The sequence below is a fragment of the Epinephelus lanceolatus genome, chromosome 23 (assembly GCF_041903045.1).
Source record: "Epinephelus lanceolatus isolate andai-2023 chromosome 23, ASM4190304v1, whole genome shotgun sequence".
In the NCBI taxonomy this organism is placed as follows: Eukaryota; Metazoa; Chordata; class Actinopteri; order Perciformes; family Serranidae; genus Epinephelus; species Epinephelus lanceolatus.
Genome location: NC_135756.1, coordinates 57,330 through 76,911, shown reverse-complemented (window position 1 = coordinate 76,911; position 19,582 = coordinate 57,330). Strand labels below are relative to the sequence as shown.

General features: G+C 41.0%; 1 protein-coding gene across 1 annotated transcript in view; it reads right to left on the bottom strand.

Moving 5' to 3' along the window:
• Positions 1-14,366, bottom strand: part of tnpo3 (transportin 3) — a 37,022-nt gene extending 22,656 nt beyond the window's left edge. The window contains exon 1 of the mRNA XM_078165104.1: positions 14,111-14,366. Coding sequence (XP_078021230.1) covers positions 14,111-14,230 — 120 coding nt within the window. The 5' untranslated portion in view covers positions 14,231-14,366. The remainder of the gene's footprint in view (positions 1-14,110) is intronic.
• Between the last annotated feature and the right edge of the window lie 5,216 nt (positions 14,367-19,582).

Sequence of the window (19,582 nt, the reverse complement as noted above, 5' to 3'; positions counted from 1 at the left end):
TTGCCGTTTTTTTTGCACGCATTTCACTCCCCTCCTGAGGGCGTTTAGACTCCTTATGTGAGAAAATTGTCGGCACGGCATTTTGTTTAAGTCGACATTTATACCCAGCAGTACACGTTAGCTCCTTTAGCAGCTCTGGTCGACTAAAGGCCTCAAAATCATCTAGGGAGAAGTGGCGAGAACAGAGTCGCGGGTCTTTAGGAAGTTCTGTTCGTCCACAAGCACTTTTCCACTGCTTTCTCCTCTTCTTATCACTAGGAAACGTGTAAACTTACATCAGTTCCCTTGTTGTCTGTAGACTGGAAATTACATCCGAATGCAGCGCAAGGTGTCATTTTCTCTGGTAATAGCGTCAGGTAGCAGCAGCCGTCAGGTAAACAACTCACAGAGCAACCATTCTATGTCATCACCCCGGCATGCATTGCGCGAGTAAAATAATGGCGGCCTCCTGTGGTAAAAATACGTTGTAAACATTGAAGAATTTTAAAGCAATGACAACATTTCATGTCTTTCTAACAACATATTTTAGTACAATAGAAAAATTGTGGCTTATTGAGCCCTACATGTCTAACTAGTCGGGGTTCCTTTTTAGAACATATTATTATTCAGACATCTTGTCAGAGTTTTTGTCTCCTTCTTAGGAGACACATTATGTTAGATTACAGTCACAGATTTCAAGCCAGGAAAACCGATTTGTCAACTTTATATGGCTTAAGAGTAACCCTTTGGCAAATTACTATGTTTCCACCTGTGCTGAAGACTCGTTCTGAGGGAGCACTTGTTGCTGGAATACACAGATACTTGCAAGGTTCGTTGTGTTGCCATCTGACGTGCAAACCGTGTCTGTGCAATCACCGTTGTTTGCGCCTTGTCGTTTGGGGAAAAGCCAAACTAATTCCATACGATGGAGGTGGAGTTCTTTTTAGGGACTAACTCCTCCGTTTTGCTTTCATTTTCAGCCATGGCTTGCCGCTACACAACCAAACTTGGAGGCTACAGCTAGTAGCTAGTAAGAAATCCACTGCACTGCTCGTAGTTCTCTATGATTGGTTGGTCAGGTGCCAGTGAAACTTCTGATGCGTCTGTGCGCCCGCATAGAACTGCAATGCATAGAATGTGCCCTATAGACGATTCTACGATCTCTCTGCTTTGTCAGATTGTCAACACATTCTAATCCTTCAAATCCTTCTAATATCGTCATATCGCACACCCCTACGTCAGAGCAAGTCGGGATGAAGTCGGACACAAAACTAACCGGCATGCATTGTGCGCCGATCGCCAGTGATCGAATCTGCGCAGGCCTGGCTCATCTCAAACGAACCTATTAGCTCCTGCTGCAGGTTCCACATGAAGCAAAGACCCTCTGATGTGACACGTGTGCGCCCTTTAAATCCCATAGACATATATACATAGACGGTGCATTGACTGCCGCTGCCTATCAGAGCCGACGTCCTCGCCGGCCGCCATCTTGGATGGGTCTCGCTTCGCCTCCACAGTGCATTCACTTCTATTGAGGAAGGATCTGGAAGGAACTACATGTGTGCCATTTGTAACAAACCAAACCTCGTGAAAATCAGTTGAAAATTCAGTGAGTTATTCTATTTTACTTGTGCATACAGCTTCTTCCTCAATAGAAGTGAATGCACTGTGGAGGCGAAGCGAGACCCATCCAGGATGGTGGCCGGCGAGGACACGCTCAGGCACTTGATGCGGCGTCTATGTATATATGTCTATGTTTAAATCCTTCCTGAAAACATCCTGTTATTAAAGTTATTTCAATGTTCTTCCTGTTTACTCTGATTTTATCTTTTTATCAGTAAATAAAAACTTTTTGATAAAGTTCTGAATAAATTAAGTGTTTCCTGTTTTTATAAACAGTGAGAGATGATAGGGTTAGTGTAATTATACAACACTTCATGTGTTCACATTGATGATAACAACACAACACTTCATGTGTTCATATTGATGATAACAACACAACACTTCATGTGTTCACACTAATGATAACAACAACAACATAACACTTCATGTTTTCACACTGATGATAACAACACAACACTTAATGTGTTCACACTGATGATAACAACAACGTAACACTACATGTTTTCACACTGATGATACCAACACCACAACACTTCATGTGTTCACACTAATGATAACAACATAACACTTCATGTTTTCACACTGATAACAACACAACACTTCATGTGTTCACACTGATAACAACACAACACTTCATGTGTTCACACTGATGAGAATAACACAACACTTCATGTGTTCACACTGATGATAACAACAACAACATAACACGTCATGTGTTCACACTGATGATAACACAACACTTCATGTGTTCACACTGAAGATAGCAACACAACACTTCATGTGTTCACACTGATAACAACAACACTTAATGTGTTCACACTGATAACAACATAACACTTGTTTTTACACTGATGATAACAACAACACTTCATGTGTTCACACTGAAGATAGCAACACAACACTTCATGTGTTCATACTGATGATAACAACACAACACTTCATGTGTTCACACTAATGATAACAACAACAACATAACACTTCATGTTTTCACACTGATGATAACAACACAACACTTAATGTGTTCACACTGATGATAACAACAACGTAACACTACATGTTTTCACACTGATGATACCAACACCACAACACTTCATGTGTTCACACTAATGATAACAACATAACACTTCATGTTTTCACACTGATAACAACACAACACTTCATGTGTTCACACTGATAACAACACAACACTTCATGTGTTCACACTGATGAGAATAACACAACACTTCATGTGTTCACACTGATGATAACAACAACAACATAACACGTCATGTGTTCACACTGATGATAACACAACACTTCATGTGTTCACACTGAAGATAGCAACACAACACTTCATGTGTTCACACTGATAACAACAACACTTAATGTGTTCACACTGATAACAACATAACACTTGTTTTTACACTGATGATAACAACAACACTTCATGTGTTCACACTGAAGATAGCAACACAACACTTCATGTGTTCATACTGATGATAACAACACAACACTTCATGTTTTCACACTGATAACACAACACTTCATGTTTTCACACTAATGATAACAACACAACACTTCATGTGTTCACACTGATGATAACAACACAACACTTCATGTGTTCACACTGATGATAACAACACTTCATGTGTACACACTGATGATAACACAACACTTCACAGGGCTCAACAATAAGGATTGCCCGATTGCCCGGGGCAAGTAAAACTCACGGTCGGGCATGTAAACTAACAACTCACTTGCCCGATTGGGCAAGTTGCCAAAAATAGTAAAAGTTAATAACTAATTGATAAAATAAATGTATTTTAAACCGTGCTCTTCGGCTCTGATGCAGCGGTCTCTCTGCCTGAAGTCACAGGCACAGCTGTGTAACAATGTCCTGCCCACAGCCTCCATTGATATTATTTTGCGCGACAGACGCTTCATATAATAACATAACAATATACTATTTATGGTGTTATGCCGTCGTGTCATTTCTGTCTCTACATGGTCACGCGTTAACAATTCTCCTCTGCTCTCTGTATCGCGCACAGCAGAGTTCCGCCACTCACACAGGTGAGCACGCTAGTTACTGAAATGGACAGTGTGTAAATAACCAACAGACTGCTGTTACGCACAAACACGCTGCTCGCACAGCAGCGCGGCACTCATGGTGAGCTTGTGTTGCGTTCAGGCGTTGTCACGTAAATAACAACTTCCAACACTTAAATAGGTCATAGCACAAAACAGCATGTCAAGTGACTTTTTACTTTATTATATTCAATAAAATTGTATGTTCCTAAATCTTGAGACACCTCATATGTAAGCTAGACAGACATTTCACCTGCTCATACTGTGCACACATGTACTGTATGTACTTAGTCCTAAAGAGCCCTTCTGGTGCCAGTAGATACACAGAAACACCCCAGCAGGCTGTGCTTTGCAAGCATACAAAAAAGTTTCACGCATGTGAAAATTATTTTTCATGCGTGTGCTTCACCTCCACTGCTACAACTCCATCCTAGGGGAAACACTGCTGTGTGCGTTTTGTGCAACAGGTGGATGTGGTAGTCTACTGGTAGAATAGAGAGAGAGCTAAGTAGCGTTGAAGTACAGTAGAGCAGGGCAGAGAGATGGAAGCAAAATATATTAAACCCGGTGTTAATACAACAGAACTGGAGAGAGGGGTGAAAAATAAATAGAGGTGGGCATGGCTCAAGTAGGGCGCAAAATTATAGACGGAGAATGATTGACAAATTTTTCACTTTAAGCCCTGACACTGTCATATTTGTGTAGGAATTAAGCTACAATACATGACATATGTTGTTTTAATTAATAAATACAGTGTGAATAAAGATTACATAACATAAAAACAACTGCAGTCTTTGTTATTTGATAGCCGTTTAATTAAACAATTTTTATAGGGCAAGTAAAAACTGACTTCGGGCAAGTAGATCTCTGACCAACTTGAAAAAAAACCTTAGCGTTGAACCCTGCCTGTCTGGTAACTACAGACTAACTTTAGCTGTACGATGGTTCATGTTAACATCATGTTGTCTCTGACAGCAGACTGTCTATAGCTGAGCTAACCTGTCTGGTAACTACAGACTACTTTTAGCTGTGTGATGGTTCATCTTAGCATCATGTTGTCTCTGACAGCAGACCGTCTATAGCTGAGCTAACCTGTCTGGTAACTACAGACTAACTTTAGCTGTGCGATGGTTTATGTCAGCATCATGTTGTCTCTGACAGCAGACCGTCTATAGCTGAGCTAACCTGTCTGGTAACTACAGACTAACTTTAGCTGTGCGATGGTTTATGTCAGCATCATGTTGTCTCTGACAGCAGACCGTCTATACCTGAGCTAACCTGTCTGGTAACTACAGACTACCTTTAGCTGTGTGATGGTTCATCTTAGCATCATGTTGTCTCTGACAGCAGACCGTCTATAGTTGAGCTAACCTGTCTGGTAACTACAGACTAACTTTAGCTGCGTGATGGTTCATGTTAACATCATGTTGCCTCTGACAGCAGACTGTCTATAGCTGAGCTAACCTGTCTGGTAACTACAGACTAACTTTAGCTGTACGATGGTTCATGTTAACATCATGTTGTTTCTGACAGCAGACCGTCTATAGCTGAGCTAACCTGTCTGGTAACTACAGACTAACTTTAGCTGTGCGATGGTTTATGTCAGCATCATGTTGTCTCTGACAGCAGACTGTCTGTAGCTGAGCTAACCTGTCTGGTAACTACAGACTAACTTTAGCTGTACGATGGTTCATGTTAACATCATGTTGTCTCTGACAGCAGACCGTCTATAGCTGAGCTAACCTGTCTGGTAACTACAGACTAACTTTAGCTGCGTGATGGTTCATGTTAGCATCATGTTGTCTCTGACAGCAGACCGTCTATAGCTGAGCTAACCTGTCTGGTAACTACAGACTAACTTTAGCTGTGTGATGGTTCATGTTAGCATCATGTTGTCTCTGACAGCAGACCGTCTATAGCTGAGCTAACCTGTCTGGTAACTACAGACTAACTTTAGCTGCGTGATGGTTCATGTTAGCATCATGTTGTCTCTGACAGCAGACCGTCTATAGCTGAGCTAACCTGTCTGGTAACTACAGACTAACTTAAGCTGCGTGATGGTTCATGTTAACATCATGTTGTCTCTGACAGCAGACCGTCTATAGCTGAGCTAACCTGTCTGGTAACTACAGACTAACTTTAGCTGCGTGATGGTTCATGTTAACATCATGTTGTCTCTGACAGCAGACCGTCTATAGCTGAGCTAACCTGTCTGGTAACTACAGACTAACTTTAGCTGTACGATGGTTCATGTTAACATCATGTTGTCTCTGACAGCAGACCTTCTATACCTGAGCTAACCTGTCTGGTAACTACAGACTAAGTTTAGCTGTGCGATGGTTCATGTTAGCATCATGTTGTCTCTGACAGCAGACCGTCTATAGCTGAGCTAACCTGTCTGGTAACTACAGACTAACTTTAGCTGTGTGATGGTTCATGTTAGCATCATGTTGTCTCTGACAGCAGACCGTCTATAGCTGAGCTAACCTGTCTGGTAACTACAGACTAACTTTAGCTGCGTGATGGTCCATGTTAACATCATGTTGTCTCTGACAGCAGACCGTCTATACCTGAGCTAACCTGTCTGGTAACTACAGACTAACTTAAGCTGCGTGATGGTTCATGTTAACATCATGTTGTCTCTGACAGCAGACCGTCTATAGTTGAGCTAACCTGTCTGGTAACTACAGACTAACTTTAGCTGCGTGATGGTTCATGTTAACATCATGTTGCCTCTGACAGCAGACCGTCTATAGCTGAGCTAACCTGTCTGGTAACTACAGACTAACTTTAGCTGTACGATGGTTCATGTTAACATCATGTTGTCTCTGACAGCAGACCTTCTATAGCTGAGCTAACCTATCTGGTAACTACAGACTAACTTTAGCTGTGCGATGGTTCATGTTAACATCATGTTGTCTCTGACAGCAGACCGTCTATAGCTGAGCTAACCTATCTGGTAACTACAGACTAACTTTAGCTGTGCGATGGCTCATGTTAACATCATGTTGTCTCTGACAGCAGACCGTCTATAGCTGAGCTAACCTGTCTGGTAACTACAGACTAACTTTAGCTGCATGATGGTTCATGTTAACATCATGTTGCCTCTGACAGCAGACCGTCTATAGCTGAGCTAACCTGTCTGGTAACTACAGACTAACTTTAGCTGTACGATGGTTCATGTTAACATCATGTTGTCTCTGACAGCAGACCGTCTATAGCTGAGCTAACCTGTCTGGTAACTACAGACTAACTTTAGCTGTACGATGGTTCATGTTAACATCATGTTGTCTCTGACAGCAGACCGTCTATAGCTGAGCTAACCTGTCTGGTAACTACAGACTAACTTTAGCTGTACGATGGTTCATGTTAACATCATGTTGTCTCTGACAGCAGACCTTCTATACCTGAGCTAACCTGTCTGGTAACTACAGACTAACTTTAGCTGTGCGATGGTTCATCTTAGCATCATGTTGTCTCTGACAGCAGACCGTCTATAGCTGAGCTAACCTGTCTGGTAACTACAGACTAACTTTAGCTGTGTGATGGTTCATGTTAGCATCATGTTGTCTCTGACAGCAGACCGTCTATAGCTGAGCTAACCTGTCTGGTAACTACAGACTAACTTTAGCTGCGTGATGGTCCATGTTAACATCATGTTGTCTCTGACAGCAGACCGTCTATACCTGAGCTAACCTGTCTGGTAACTACAGACTAACTTAAGCTGCGTGATGGTTCATGTTAACATCATGTTGTCTCTGACAGCAGACCGTCTATAGTTGAGCTAACCTGTCTGGTAACTACAGACTAACTTTAGCTGCGTGATGGTTCATGTTAACATCATGTTGTCTCTGACAGCAGACCGTCTATAGTTGAGCTAACCTGTCTGGTAACTACAGACTAACTTTAGCTGCGTGATGGTTCATGTTAACATCATGTTGTCTCTGACAGCAGACCGTCTATAGCTGAGCTAACCTGTCTGGTAACTACAGACTAACTTTAGCTGTACGATGGTTCATGTTAACATCATGTTGTCTCTGACAGCAGACCTTCTATAGCTGAGCTAACCTATCTGGTAACTACAGACTAACTTTAGCTGTGCGATGGTTCATGTTAACATCATGTTGTCTCTGACAGCAGACCGTCTATAGCTGAGCTAACCTATCTGGTAACTACAGACTAACTTTAGCTGTGCGATGGTTCATGTTAACATCATGTTGTCTCTGACAGCAGACCGTCTATAGCTGAGCTAACCTGTCTGGTAACTACAGACTAACTTTAGCTGTACGATGGTTCATGTTAACATCATGTTGTCTCTGACAGCAGACCGTCTATAGCTGAGCTAACCTATCTGGTAACTACAGACTAACTTTAGCTGTGCGATGGTTCATGTTAGCATCATGTTGTCTCTGACAGCAGACCGTCTATAGCTGAGCTAACCTGTCTGGTAACTACAGACTAACCTTAGCTGTGTGATGGTTCATGTTAACATCATGTTGTCTCTGACAGCAGACCTTCTATAGCTGAGCTAACCTATCTGGTAACTACAGACTAACTTTAGCTGTGCGATGGTTCATGTTAACATCATGTTGTCTCTGACAGCAGACCTTCTATACCTGAGCTAACCTGTCTGGTAACTACAGACTAACTTTAGCTGTGCGATGGTTCATGTTAGCATCATGTTGTCTCTGACAGCAGACCGTCTATAGCTGAGCTAACCTGTCTGGTAACTACAGACTAACTTTAGCTGTGCGATGGTTCATGTTAGCATCATGTTGTCTCTGACAGCAGACCGTCTATAGCTGAGCTAACCTGTCTGGTAACTACAGACTAACTTTAGCTGCGTGATGGTCCATGTTAACATCATGTTGTCTCTGACAGCAGACCGTCTATACCTGAGCTAACCTGTCTGGTAACTACAGACTAACTTAAGCTGCGTGATGGTTCATGTTAACATCATGTTGTCTCTGACAGCAGACCGTCTATAGTTGAGCTAACCTGTCTGGTAACTACAGACTAACTTTAGCTGCGTGATGGTTCATGTTAACATCATGTTGTCTCTGACAGCAGACCGTCTATAGCTGAGCTAACCTGTCTGGTAACTACAGACTAACTTTAGCTGTACGATGGTTCATGTTAACATCATGTTGTCTCTGACAGCAGACCTTCTATAGCTGAGCTAACCTATCTGGTAACTACAGACTAACTTTAGCTGTGCGATGGTTCATGTTAACATCATGTTGTCTCTGACAGCAGACCGTCTATAGCTGAGCTAACCTATCTGGTAACTACAGACTAACTTTAGCTGTGCGATGGTTCATGTTAACATCATGTTGTCTCTGACAGCAGACCGTCTATAGCTGAGCTAACCTGTCTGGTAACTACAGACTAACTTTAGCTGTACGATGGTTCATGTTAACATCATGTTGTCTCTGACAGCAGACCGTCTATAGCTGAGCTAACCTATCTGGTAACTACAGACTAACTTTAGCTGTGCGATGGTTCATGTTAGCATCATGTTGTCTCTGACAGCAGACCGTCTATAGCTGAGCTAACCTGTCTGGTAACTACAGACTAACCTTAGCTGTGTGATGGTTCATGTTAACATCATGTTGTCTCTGACAGCAGACCTTCTATAGCTGAGCTAACCTATCTGGTAACTACAGACTAACTTTAGCTGTGCGATGGTTCATGTTAACATCATGTTGTCTCTGACAGCAGACCTTCTATACCTGAGCTAACCTGTCTGGTAACTACAGACTAAGTTTAGCTGTGCGATGGTTCATGTTAGCATCATGTTGTCTCTGACAGCAGACCGTCTATAGCTGAGCTAACCTGTCTGGTAACTACAGACTAACTTTAGCTGTGTGATGGTTCATGTTAGCATCATGTTGTCTCTGACAGCAGACCGTCTATAGCTGAGCTAACCTGTCTGGTAACTACAGACTAACTTTAGCTGCGTGATGGTCCATGTTAACATCATGTTGTCTCTGACAGCAGACCGTCTATACCTGAGCTAACCTGTCTGGTAACTACAGACTAACTTAAGCTGCGTGATGGTTCATGTTAACATCATGTTGTCTCTGACAGCAGACCATCTATAGTTGAGCTAACCTGTCTGGTAACTACAGACTAACTTTAGCTGCGTGATGGTTCATGTTAACATCATGTTGCCTCTGACAGCAGACCGTCTATAGCTGAGCTAACCTGTCTGGTAACTACAGACTAACTTTAGCTGTACGATGGTTCATGTTAACATCATGTTGTCTCTGACAGCAGACCTTCTATAGCTGAGCTAACCTATCTGGTAACTACAGACTAACTTTAGCTGTGCGATGGTTCATGTTAACATCATGTTGTCTCTGACAGCAGACCGTCTATAGCTGAGCTAACCTATCTGGTAACTACAGACTAACTTTAGCTGTGCGATGGTTCATGTTAACATCATGTTGTCTCTGACAGCAGACCGTCTATAGCTGAGCTAACCTGTCTGGTAACTACAGACTAACTTTAGCTGCGTGATGGTTCATGTTAACATCATGTTGCCTCTGACAGCAGACTGTCTATAGCTGAGCTAACCTGTCTGGTAACTACAGACTAACTTTAGCTGTACGATGGTTCATGTTAACATCATGTTGTCTCTGACAGCAGACCGTCTATAGCTGAGCTAACCTGTCTGGTAACTACAGACTAACTTTAGCTGTACGATGGTTCATGTTAACATCATGTTGTCTCTGACAGCAGACCGTCTATAGCTGAGCTAACCTATCTGGTAACTACAGACTTAACTTTAGCTGTGCGATGGTTCATGTTAGCATCATGTTGTCTCTGACAGCAGACCGTCTATAGCTGAGCTAACCTGTCTGGTAACTACAGACTAACCTTAGCTGTGTGATGGTTCATGTTAACATCATGTTGTCTCTGACAGCAGACCGTCTATAGCTGAGCTAACCTGTCTGGTAACTACAGACTAACTTTAGCTGTGCGATGGTTTATGTCAGCATCATGTTGTCTCTGACAGCAGACTGTCTGTAGCTGAGCTAACCTGTCTGGTAACTACAGACTAACTTTAGCTGTGTGATGGTTCATGTTAACATCATGTTGTCTCTGACAGCAGACCGTCTATAGCTGAGCTAACCTGTCTGGTAACTACAGACTAACTTTAGCTGCATGATGGTTCATGTTAGCATCATGTTGTCTCTGACAGCAGACCGTCTATAGCTGAGCTAACCTGTCTGGTAACTACAGAATAACTTTAGCTGCGTGATGGTTCATGTTAACATCATGTTGTCTCTGACAGCAGACCGTCTATAGCTGAGCTAACCTGTCTGGTAACTGCAGACTAATGTTAGCTGTGCGATGGTTCATGTTAACATCATGTTGTCTCTGACAGCAGACCGTCTATAGCTGAGCTAACCTGTCTGGTAACTACAGACTAACGTTAGCTGTGCGATGGTTCATGTTAACATCATGTTGTCTCTGACAGCAGACCGTCTATAGCTGAGCTAACCTGTCTGGTAACTACAGACTAACGTTAGCTGTGTGATGTTCATGTTAGCATCATGTTGCCTCTAACAGCAGACCGTCTATAGCTGAGCTAACCTGTCTGGTAACTGCAGACTAACTTTAGCTGTGCGATGGTTCATGTTAACATCATGTTGTCTCTGACAGCAGACCGTCTATAGCTGAGCTAACCTGTCTGGTAACTGCAGACTAACGTTAGCTGTGCGATGGTTCATGTTAACATCATGTTGTCTCTGACAGCAGACCGTCTATAGCTGAGCTAACCTGTCTGGTAACTGCAGACTAACGTTAGCTGTGCGATGGTTCATGTTAACATCATGTTGTCTCTGACAGCAGACCGTCTATAGCTGAGCTAACCTGTCTGGTAACTACAGACTAACGTTAGCTGTGCGATGGTTCATGTTAACATCATGTTGTCTCTGACAGCAGACCGTCTATAGCTGAGCTAACCTGTCTGGTAACTACAGACTAACGTTAGCTGTGTGATGTTCATGTTAGCATCATGTTGCCTCTAACAGCAGACCGTCTATAGCTGAGCTAACCTGTCTGGTAACTGCAGACTAACTTTAGCTGTGCGATGGTTCATGTTAACATCATGTTGTCTCTGACAGCAGACCGTCTATAGCTGAGCTAACCTGTCTGGTAACTGCAGACTAACGTTAGCTGTGCGATGGTTCATGTTAACATCATGTTGTCTCTGACAGCAGACTGTCTATAGCTGAGCTAACCTGTCTGGTAACTGCAGACTAACTTTAGCTGTGCGATGGTTCATGTTAACATCATGTTGTCTCTGACAGCAGACCGTCTATAGCTGAGCTAACCTGTCTGGTAACTACAGACTAACGTTAGCTGTGCGATGGTTCATGTTAACATCATGTTGTCTCTGACAGCAGACCGTCTATAGCTGAGCTAACCTGTCTGGTAACTACAGACTAACTTTAGCTGTGTGATGGTTCATGTTAACATCATGTTGTCTCTGACAGCAGACCGTCTATAGCTGAGCTAACCTGTCTGGTAACTACAGACTAACTTTAGCTGTGTGATGTTCATGTTAACATCATGTTGTCTCTGACAGCAGACCGTCTATAGCTGAGCTAACCTGTCTGGTAACTACAGACTAACTTTAGCTGTGTGATGTTCATGTTAACATCATGTTATCTCTGACAGCAGACCGTCTATAGCTGAGCTAACCTGTCTGGTAACTACAGACTAACTTTAGCTGTGTGATGTTCATGTTAACATCATGTTGTCTCTGACAGCAGACCGTCTATAGCTGAGCTAACCTGTCTGGTAACTACAGACTAACGTTAGCTGTGCGATGGTTCATGTTAACATCATGTTGTCTCTGACAGCAGACCGTCTATAGCTGAGCTAACCTGTCTGGTAACTACAGACTAACGTTAGCTGTGTGATGTTCATGTTAGCATCATGTTGCCTCTAACAGCAGACCGTCTATAGCTGAGCTAACCTGTCTGGTAACTGCAGACTAACTTTAGCTGTGCGATGGTTCATGTTAACATCATGTTGTCTCTGACAGCAGACCGTCTATAGCTGAGCTAACCTGTCTGGTAACTGCAGACTAACGTTAGCTGTGCGATGGTTCATGTTAACATCATGTTGTCTCTGACAGCAGACTGTCTATAGCTGAGCTAACCTGTCTGGTAACTGCAGACTAACTTTAGCTGTGCGATGGTTCATGTTAACATCATGTTGTCTCTGACAGCAGACCGTCTATAGCTGAGCTAACCTGTCTGGTAACTACAGACTAACGTTAGCTGTGCGATGGTTCATGTTAACATCATGTTGTCTCTGACAGCAGACCGTCTATAGCTGAGCTAACCTGTCTGGTAACTACAGACTAACTTTAGCTGTGTGATGGTTCATGTTAACATCATGTTGTCTCTGACAGCAGACCGTCTATAGCTGAGCTAACCTGTCTGGTAACTACAGACTAACTTTAGCTGTGTGATGTTCATGTTAACATCATGTTGTCTCTGACAGCAGACCGTCTATAGCTGAGCTAACCTGTCTGGTAACTACAGACTAACTTTAGCTGTGTGATGTTCATGTTAACATCATGTTATCTCTGACAGCAGACCGTCTATAGCTGAGCTAACCTGTCTGGTAACTACAGACTAACTTTAGCTGTGTGATGTTCATGTTAACATCATGTTGTCTCTGACAGCAGACCGTCTATAGCTGAGCTAACCTGTCTGGTAACTACAGACTAACGTTAGCTGTGCGATGGTTCATGTTAACATCATGTTGTCTCTGACAGCAGACCGTCTATAGCTGAGCTAACCTGTCTGGTAACTACAGACTAACTTTAGCTGTGTGATGTTCATGTTAGCATCATGTTGTCTCTGACAGCAGATAACCAATAACTGATAGATTTATGAACAGAGTTTGGTTGAGAGATCACATGTCTGTTAACGAGAGACAGACTAACTTTAGCTGTGTGTTTGTCTCATGGAGTCGGAAACATTAGCCATGCTACATGCTAAGAGAGCTAGCAACACGGGCCTGTTGAACTCCTCTGAGAATTAAAAACATTCACATTCTCCGTCTGATGAAACACTGACAAACGTCACAGCATTAAATCCTCTGACTTCATGGTGAACTCATTAATCATGACGTCACACACACACACACACACACACACACACACACACACACACACACCTATTTACAGTTTGTGTTTTCATCCATTCATTTAGCTAGCCTAGCTTAGCTACCATGCTAACGTAAACCTCCGGTTCCTCTGAGCCTGCGCAGTTAGGCTCACCTGTCCTTTATTAAACAGGTAAAACATTAAAACCCGGTCCACGCAGGTACATTAACTTCCAACCACACACACCCCTCCGTCCCCCTAACCGCCTCCCCCGCTCCCCCGGCACGGCCTCTCCCATTTTCTTACCGATCTCTGGAGCTCTCCGAGCCACACCGAGGCTCGCTCCTTCCCGGACGGGTCCGGGTCGTGGTACAGGGCCTGGACCGCCTGGTAGACCAGGGCCAGGTTCGGTTTGCCCCCCTCCATGGCTCGGTCCGAATCAGGGATGAGATAAGGCAGAAAGTTCACGGGCAGCACGGCGGAGCTGACAGAGTCCTACACGGTCTGTGTGTCGACCGCCATCTCGCACAGAGTTCCCTCTGCCGACCGGAAACACGGGCACAAACATTAGTTCCGCTCTGTCAGGATGGGACGACACCGCACACAGATCCCCATTCAAAAAAACTTTATTTAAAAAAACCTTCAATTCATTCTGTGTTTATAGATAAAGACAAAACTTTATTTAAAACTTTTATTTAATTTGACTGTGTTCATAAACAGACACAAAACTTTATTTAAAAACTTTAATTTACACTGACTGTGTTTATAAACAGACACAAAACTTTATTTATCACCTTTCATTTAATCTGACCCTGTTTATAAACATACAAAAAACGTTATTTAAAACTTTTATTTAATCTGACCATGTTTATAAACAGACACAAAACTTTATTTAAAACCTTTAATTTAATCTGACTGTGTTTATAAACATACAAAACACTTTGTTTAAACACACACAAAACAGACACAAAACTTTAACACCTTTAATTTAATCTGACCCTGTTTATAAACAGACACAAAACTATATTTAAAACCTTTAATTTAATATGACCATGTTTATAAACAGACACAAAATTTTATTTAAAACCTTTAATTTAAACTGACCGTGTTTATAAACAGACACAAAACTTTATTTAAAACCTTTAATTTAAACTGACCGTGTTTATAAACAGACACAAAATTTTATTTAAAACCTTTAATTTAAACTGACTGTGTTTATAAACAGACACAAAACTTTATTTAACACCTTTAATTTAATCTGACCCTGTTTATAAACAGACAAAAAACGTTATTTAAAACTTTTAATTTAATCTGACCGTGTTTATAAACAGACACAAAACTTTATTTAAAAACCTTTAATTTAATCTGACTGTGTTTATAAACAGACACAAAACTTTATTTAACAACTTTTATTTAATCTGACCCTGTTCATAAACAGACACAAAACGTTATTTAAAACTTTTATTTAATCTGACCATGTTTATAAACAGACACAAAACTTTATTTAAAACCTTTAATTTAATCTGACCGTGTTTATAATCAGACACAAAACTTTATTTAAAACCTTTAATTTAATCTGACTGTGTTTATAAACATACAAAACACTTTATTTAAACACACACAAAACAGACACAAAACTTTATTTAAAACCTTTAATTTAAGCTGACCGTGTTTATAAACAGACACAAAACTTTATTTAAAAATTTTAATTTAAACTGACTGTGTTTATAAACAGACACAAAAATTTATTTAAAACCTTTAATTTAATCTGACCGTGTTTATAAACATACAAACACTTTATTTAAACACACACAAAACAGACACAAAACTTTATTTAAAACCTTTAATTTAATCTGACCGTGTTTATAAACATACAAACACTTTATTTAAACACACACAAAACAGACACAAAACTTTATTTAAAACCTTTAATTTAATCTGACCGTGTTTATAAACATACAAACACTTTATTTAAACACACACAAAACAGACACAAAACTTTATTTAAAACCTTTAATTTAATCTGACCGTGTTTATAAACAGACACAAAACTTTGTTTGAAAACTTTAATTTAAACTGACTGTGTTTATAAACAGACACAAACTTTATTTAGCACCTTTAATTTAATCTGACCCTGTTTAGAAATAGAATAGAATAGAAAACTTCATTGTCTGGAACCAAAAGGCAACAGAAATTTGTCTTCAACAGGGCTCAACACTAGATTTACACACACACAGAAGACATTTAAAGCACATCCAAGACATTTACATGATCTAAAAAAACACGCAAAAAAGGTACATATACAAAACATTGACATTTAAAAGAAAAGGATCAGCAGCAAGTCATGATCAAAGCACTGTAATTCCTCTGCTGTTGAGGGCTGTTATTGCAGTTGGAATGAATGATTTTTTGTAAATTGTTTTTCTGGCCAGTGGGACTTTGTATCTCCTGCCTAATGGGAGGAGACTGAATGAGTGATGGAGGGGATGAGAGGGTTCATCTGTGATCAGGGTGGCTTTCCTGATCACAGAGCGCTCATACAGATGGAGCAGTGGAGTTTGTGGTGAACCGATTATTTTGCTGGCTTGATTTGTGATCCTTGAGAGTTTTGTTTTCTGTTTGTTGGTGAGAAAGTTGTACCAGGAGGTGATATTGAAGGTGAGAATGGATTCTATGAGTGACCGGTAGACCATCATTAAGATCTTTTTACTGACATTGAAGTTTCTCAGTTTCCTGAGAAGATGGAGGCTGTATTGCTTTATTGTAAATTGTGTCTGAGTGTGTTTGAAAAGACAGGCAGGTGTCCATCTGTGTCCCCAGATATTTGTGGCACTCCACCTGTTCCACCGGCTCTCCCTGAATGTGCAGAGGTTTAAAAAGCTGAGGTGAGATTACTGCTTTGTTTCTGCCCCCACAGCACAACTCCTTAGTCTTTAGGATGTTTAGTTCTAGTGATTTCTCACTGAAGGTTGTGACCAGGTCATCAACTGCCAGTTGGTACTGGGTGAGAGCCTCCAAATTGTCCACCGTTTATAAACAGACACAAAACTTTATTTAAAACCTTTTATTTAAACTGACTGTGTTTATAAACAGACACAAAACTTTATTTAAAACCTTTCATTTAATCTGACCGTGTTTATAATCAGACAAAAACCTTTATTTAAAACCTTTAATTTAATCTGACCGTGTTTATAAACATACAACAACCTTTATTTAAAAACTTTAATTTAATCTGACCGTGTTTATAATCATACAAAAAACTTTATTTAAAACCTTTAATTTAATCTGACCGTGTTTATAAACATACAAAAACCTTTATTTAAAAACTTTAATTTAAATTGACCATGTTTATAAACAGACACAAAACTTTATTTAAAACCTTTAATTTAGTCTGACCGTGTTTATAAACAGACACAAACTTTATTTAAAAATCTTAGCGTTGTCGCCTCACAGAGGGTTCCTGGTTTGAACCCAGGGTGGGGGAGTCCTTCTGTGCGGAGCTGACGTTCTCCCCGTGTCAGCGTGGGTTTCCTCCAGGTGCTCTGACATGTTCTCCCTGTGTCAGTGTGGATTTCCTCCAGGTGCTCTGACATGTTCTCCCTGTGTCAGCGTGGGTTTCCTCCAGGTGCTCTGACATGTTCTCCCCGTGTCAGCGTGGGTTTCCTCCAGGTGCTCTGACATGTTCTCCCCGTGTCAGTGTGGATTTCCTCCAGGTGCTCTGACATGTTCTCCCCGTGTCAGTGTGGGTTTCCTCCAGGTGCTCTGTGTATAAAGTTGTGAATACTGAGTGAATTCAAACTGAAAATGTTCCTCGTCATTCTCCACATGCTGGTTGATGAACTCGCTTACAGCTTCACATCATGATTTAAACACCCTGTTTAAATTCTCACAGTGTACAGAGAGATGATGTCATGATGCTGATGGTGGCAACGGCGGTAAATCACCTCCTAACTGAGGTCGTATCATACCCATACTTCATCTGAAACTCTCAGTCTGGTCATGATACGACCTCGGCTCTGTAGGTGAACTTCATCCACTCAGAGTCAGACGGACAGGAACTGAGTTCAAAACAAACGTGACAACAAACAACTGACACAAATGATGACTCAGCAACTCGAAGACCTCACGACTCGACATAAGGAGGAAGTCTCTGTATCTGATTAAAACATGTGAAGTCAAACTAACACAATGACTGGAAATCAAAAACACACCTTTGTTGATGTGACTCTTCGTCCTTTGAAGGTGAGACGATGTAGTGATGAAGAGATGAGGGGTGTTTCTGAGCCTTTTCTCCAGGCTGTAAAGATGATGAAGTCAGGATGAAGGGAAGATGAAGTGAGGATGAGGAGTGAGGATGAGGAGCGGAGGCAGAAACTGATGTCTTTATGTTGCTCCCCAGATTAACCAGTTAAACCAGTTTAAACCAGTTTACTGGTCTTTCTGTCTCTAATCTGATGATCTGAGGACGTTTGGAGGATTTGGAGGATCGAAGACAACGACCTGCTCGGGGAAATCTCAAACATCCGGATTAGACGTGAGGTCATACGGATTGAAAACGTAAAGGTCCTTATTGGATTTTAACAGAGAGACCACCTGCTGCTGCAGACAATCATCATCATCATCATCATCATCATGAAAACCATCATCATCATAAACATTTCCCTGAGGAAGTGTTCCCAAGGGATTAATAAAGTTACACCTAACCTAATCTAATCTAATCTAAACACAATCATCATCATCATGAACACCATCATCATCATAAACATTTCCCTGAGGAAGTGTTCCCAAGGGATTAACAAAGTTACATCTAATCTAATCTAATCTAATCTAATCTAAACACAATCATCATCATCATGAACACCATCATCATCATAAACATTTCCCTGAGGAAGTGTTCCCAAGGGATTAATAAAGTTACATCTAATCTAATCTAATCTAATCTAAACACAATCATCATCATCATGAACACCATCATCATCATAAACATTTCCCTGAGGAAGTGTTCCCAAGGGATTAACAAAGTTACATCTAATCTAATCTAATCTAATCTAAACACAATCATCATCATCATGAACACCATCATTATCATAAACATTTCCCTGAGGAAGTGTTCCCAAGGGATTAATAAAGTTACATCTAATCTAATCTAATCTAAACGCCATCATCATCATCATCATCATCATGAATACCATCATTATCATAAACACCATCATCATAAACACCATCATCATCATCATAAACACCATCATCATGAACACCATCATCATAAACACCATCATCATCAAGAAAACCATCATCATCATCATCATCATAAACACCATCATCATCATCATCATCATCATAAACACCATCATCATGAACACCATCATCATCATCATCATCATCATCATAAACACCATCATCATCATCATAAACAACATCATCATGAACACCATCATCATCACAAACACCATCATCATAAACACCATCATCATCATCATGAACACCATCATCATCATCATCATAAACACCATCATCATGAACACCATCATCATCATCATGAACACCATCATCATCATAAACACCATCATCATGAACACCATCATCATCATCATAAACACCATCATCATCATCATGAACACCATCATCATCATGAACACCATCATCATCATGAACACCATCATCATCATAAACACCATCATCATGAACACTATCATCATCATAAACACCATCATCATCATCATCATGAACACCATCATCATCATCATGAACACCATCATCATCATCATCATCATCATA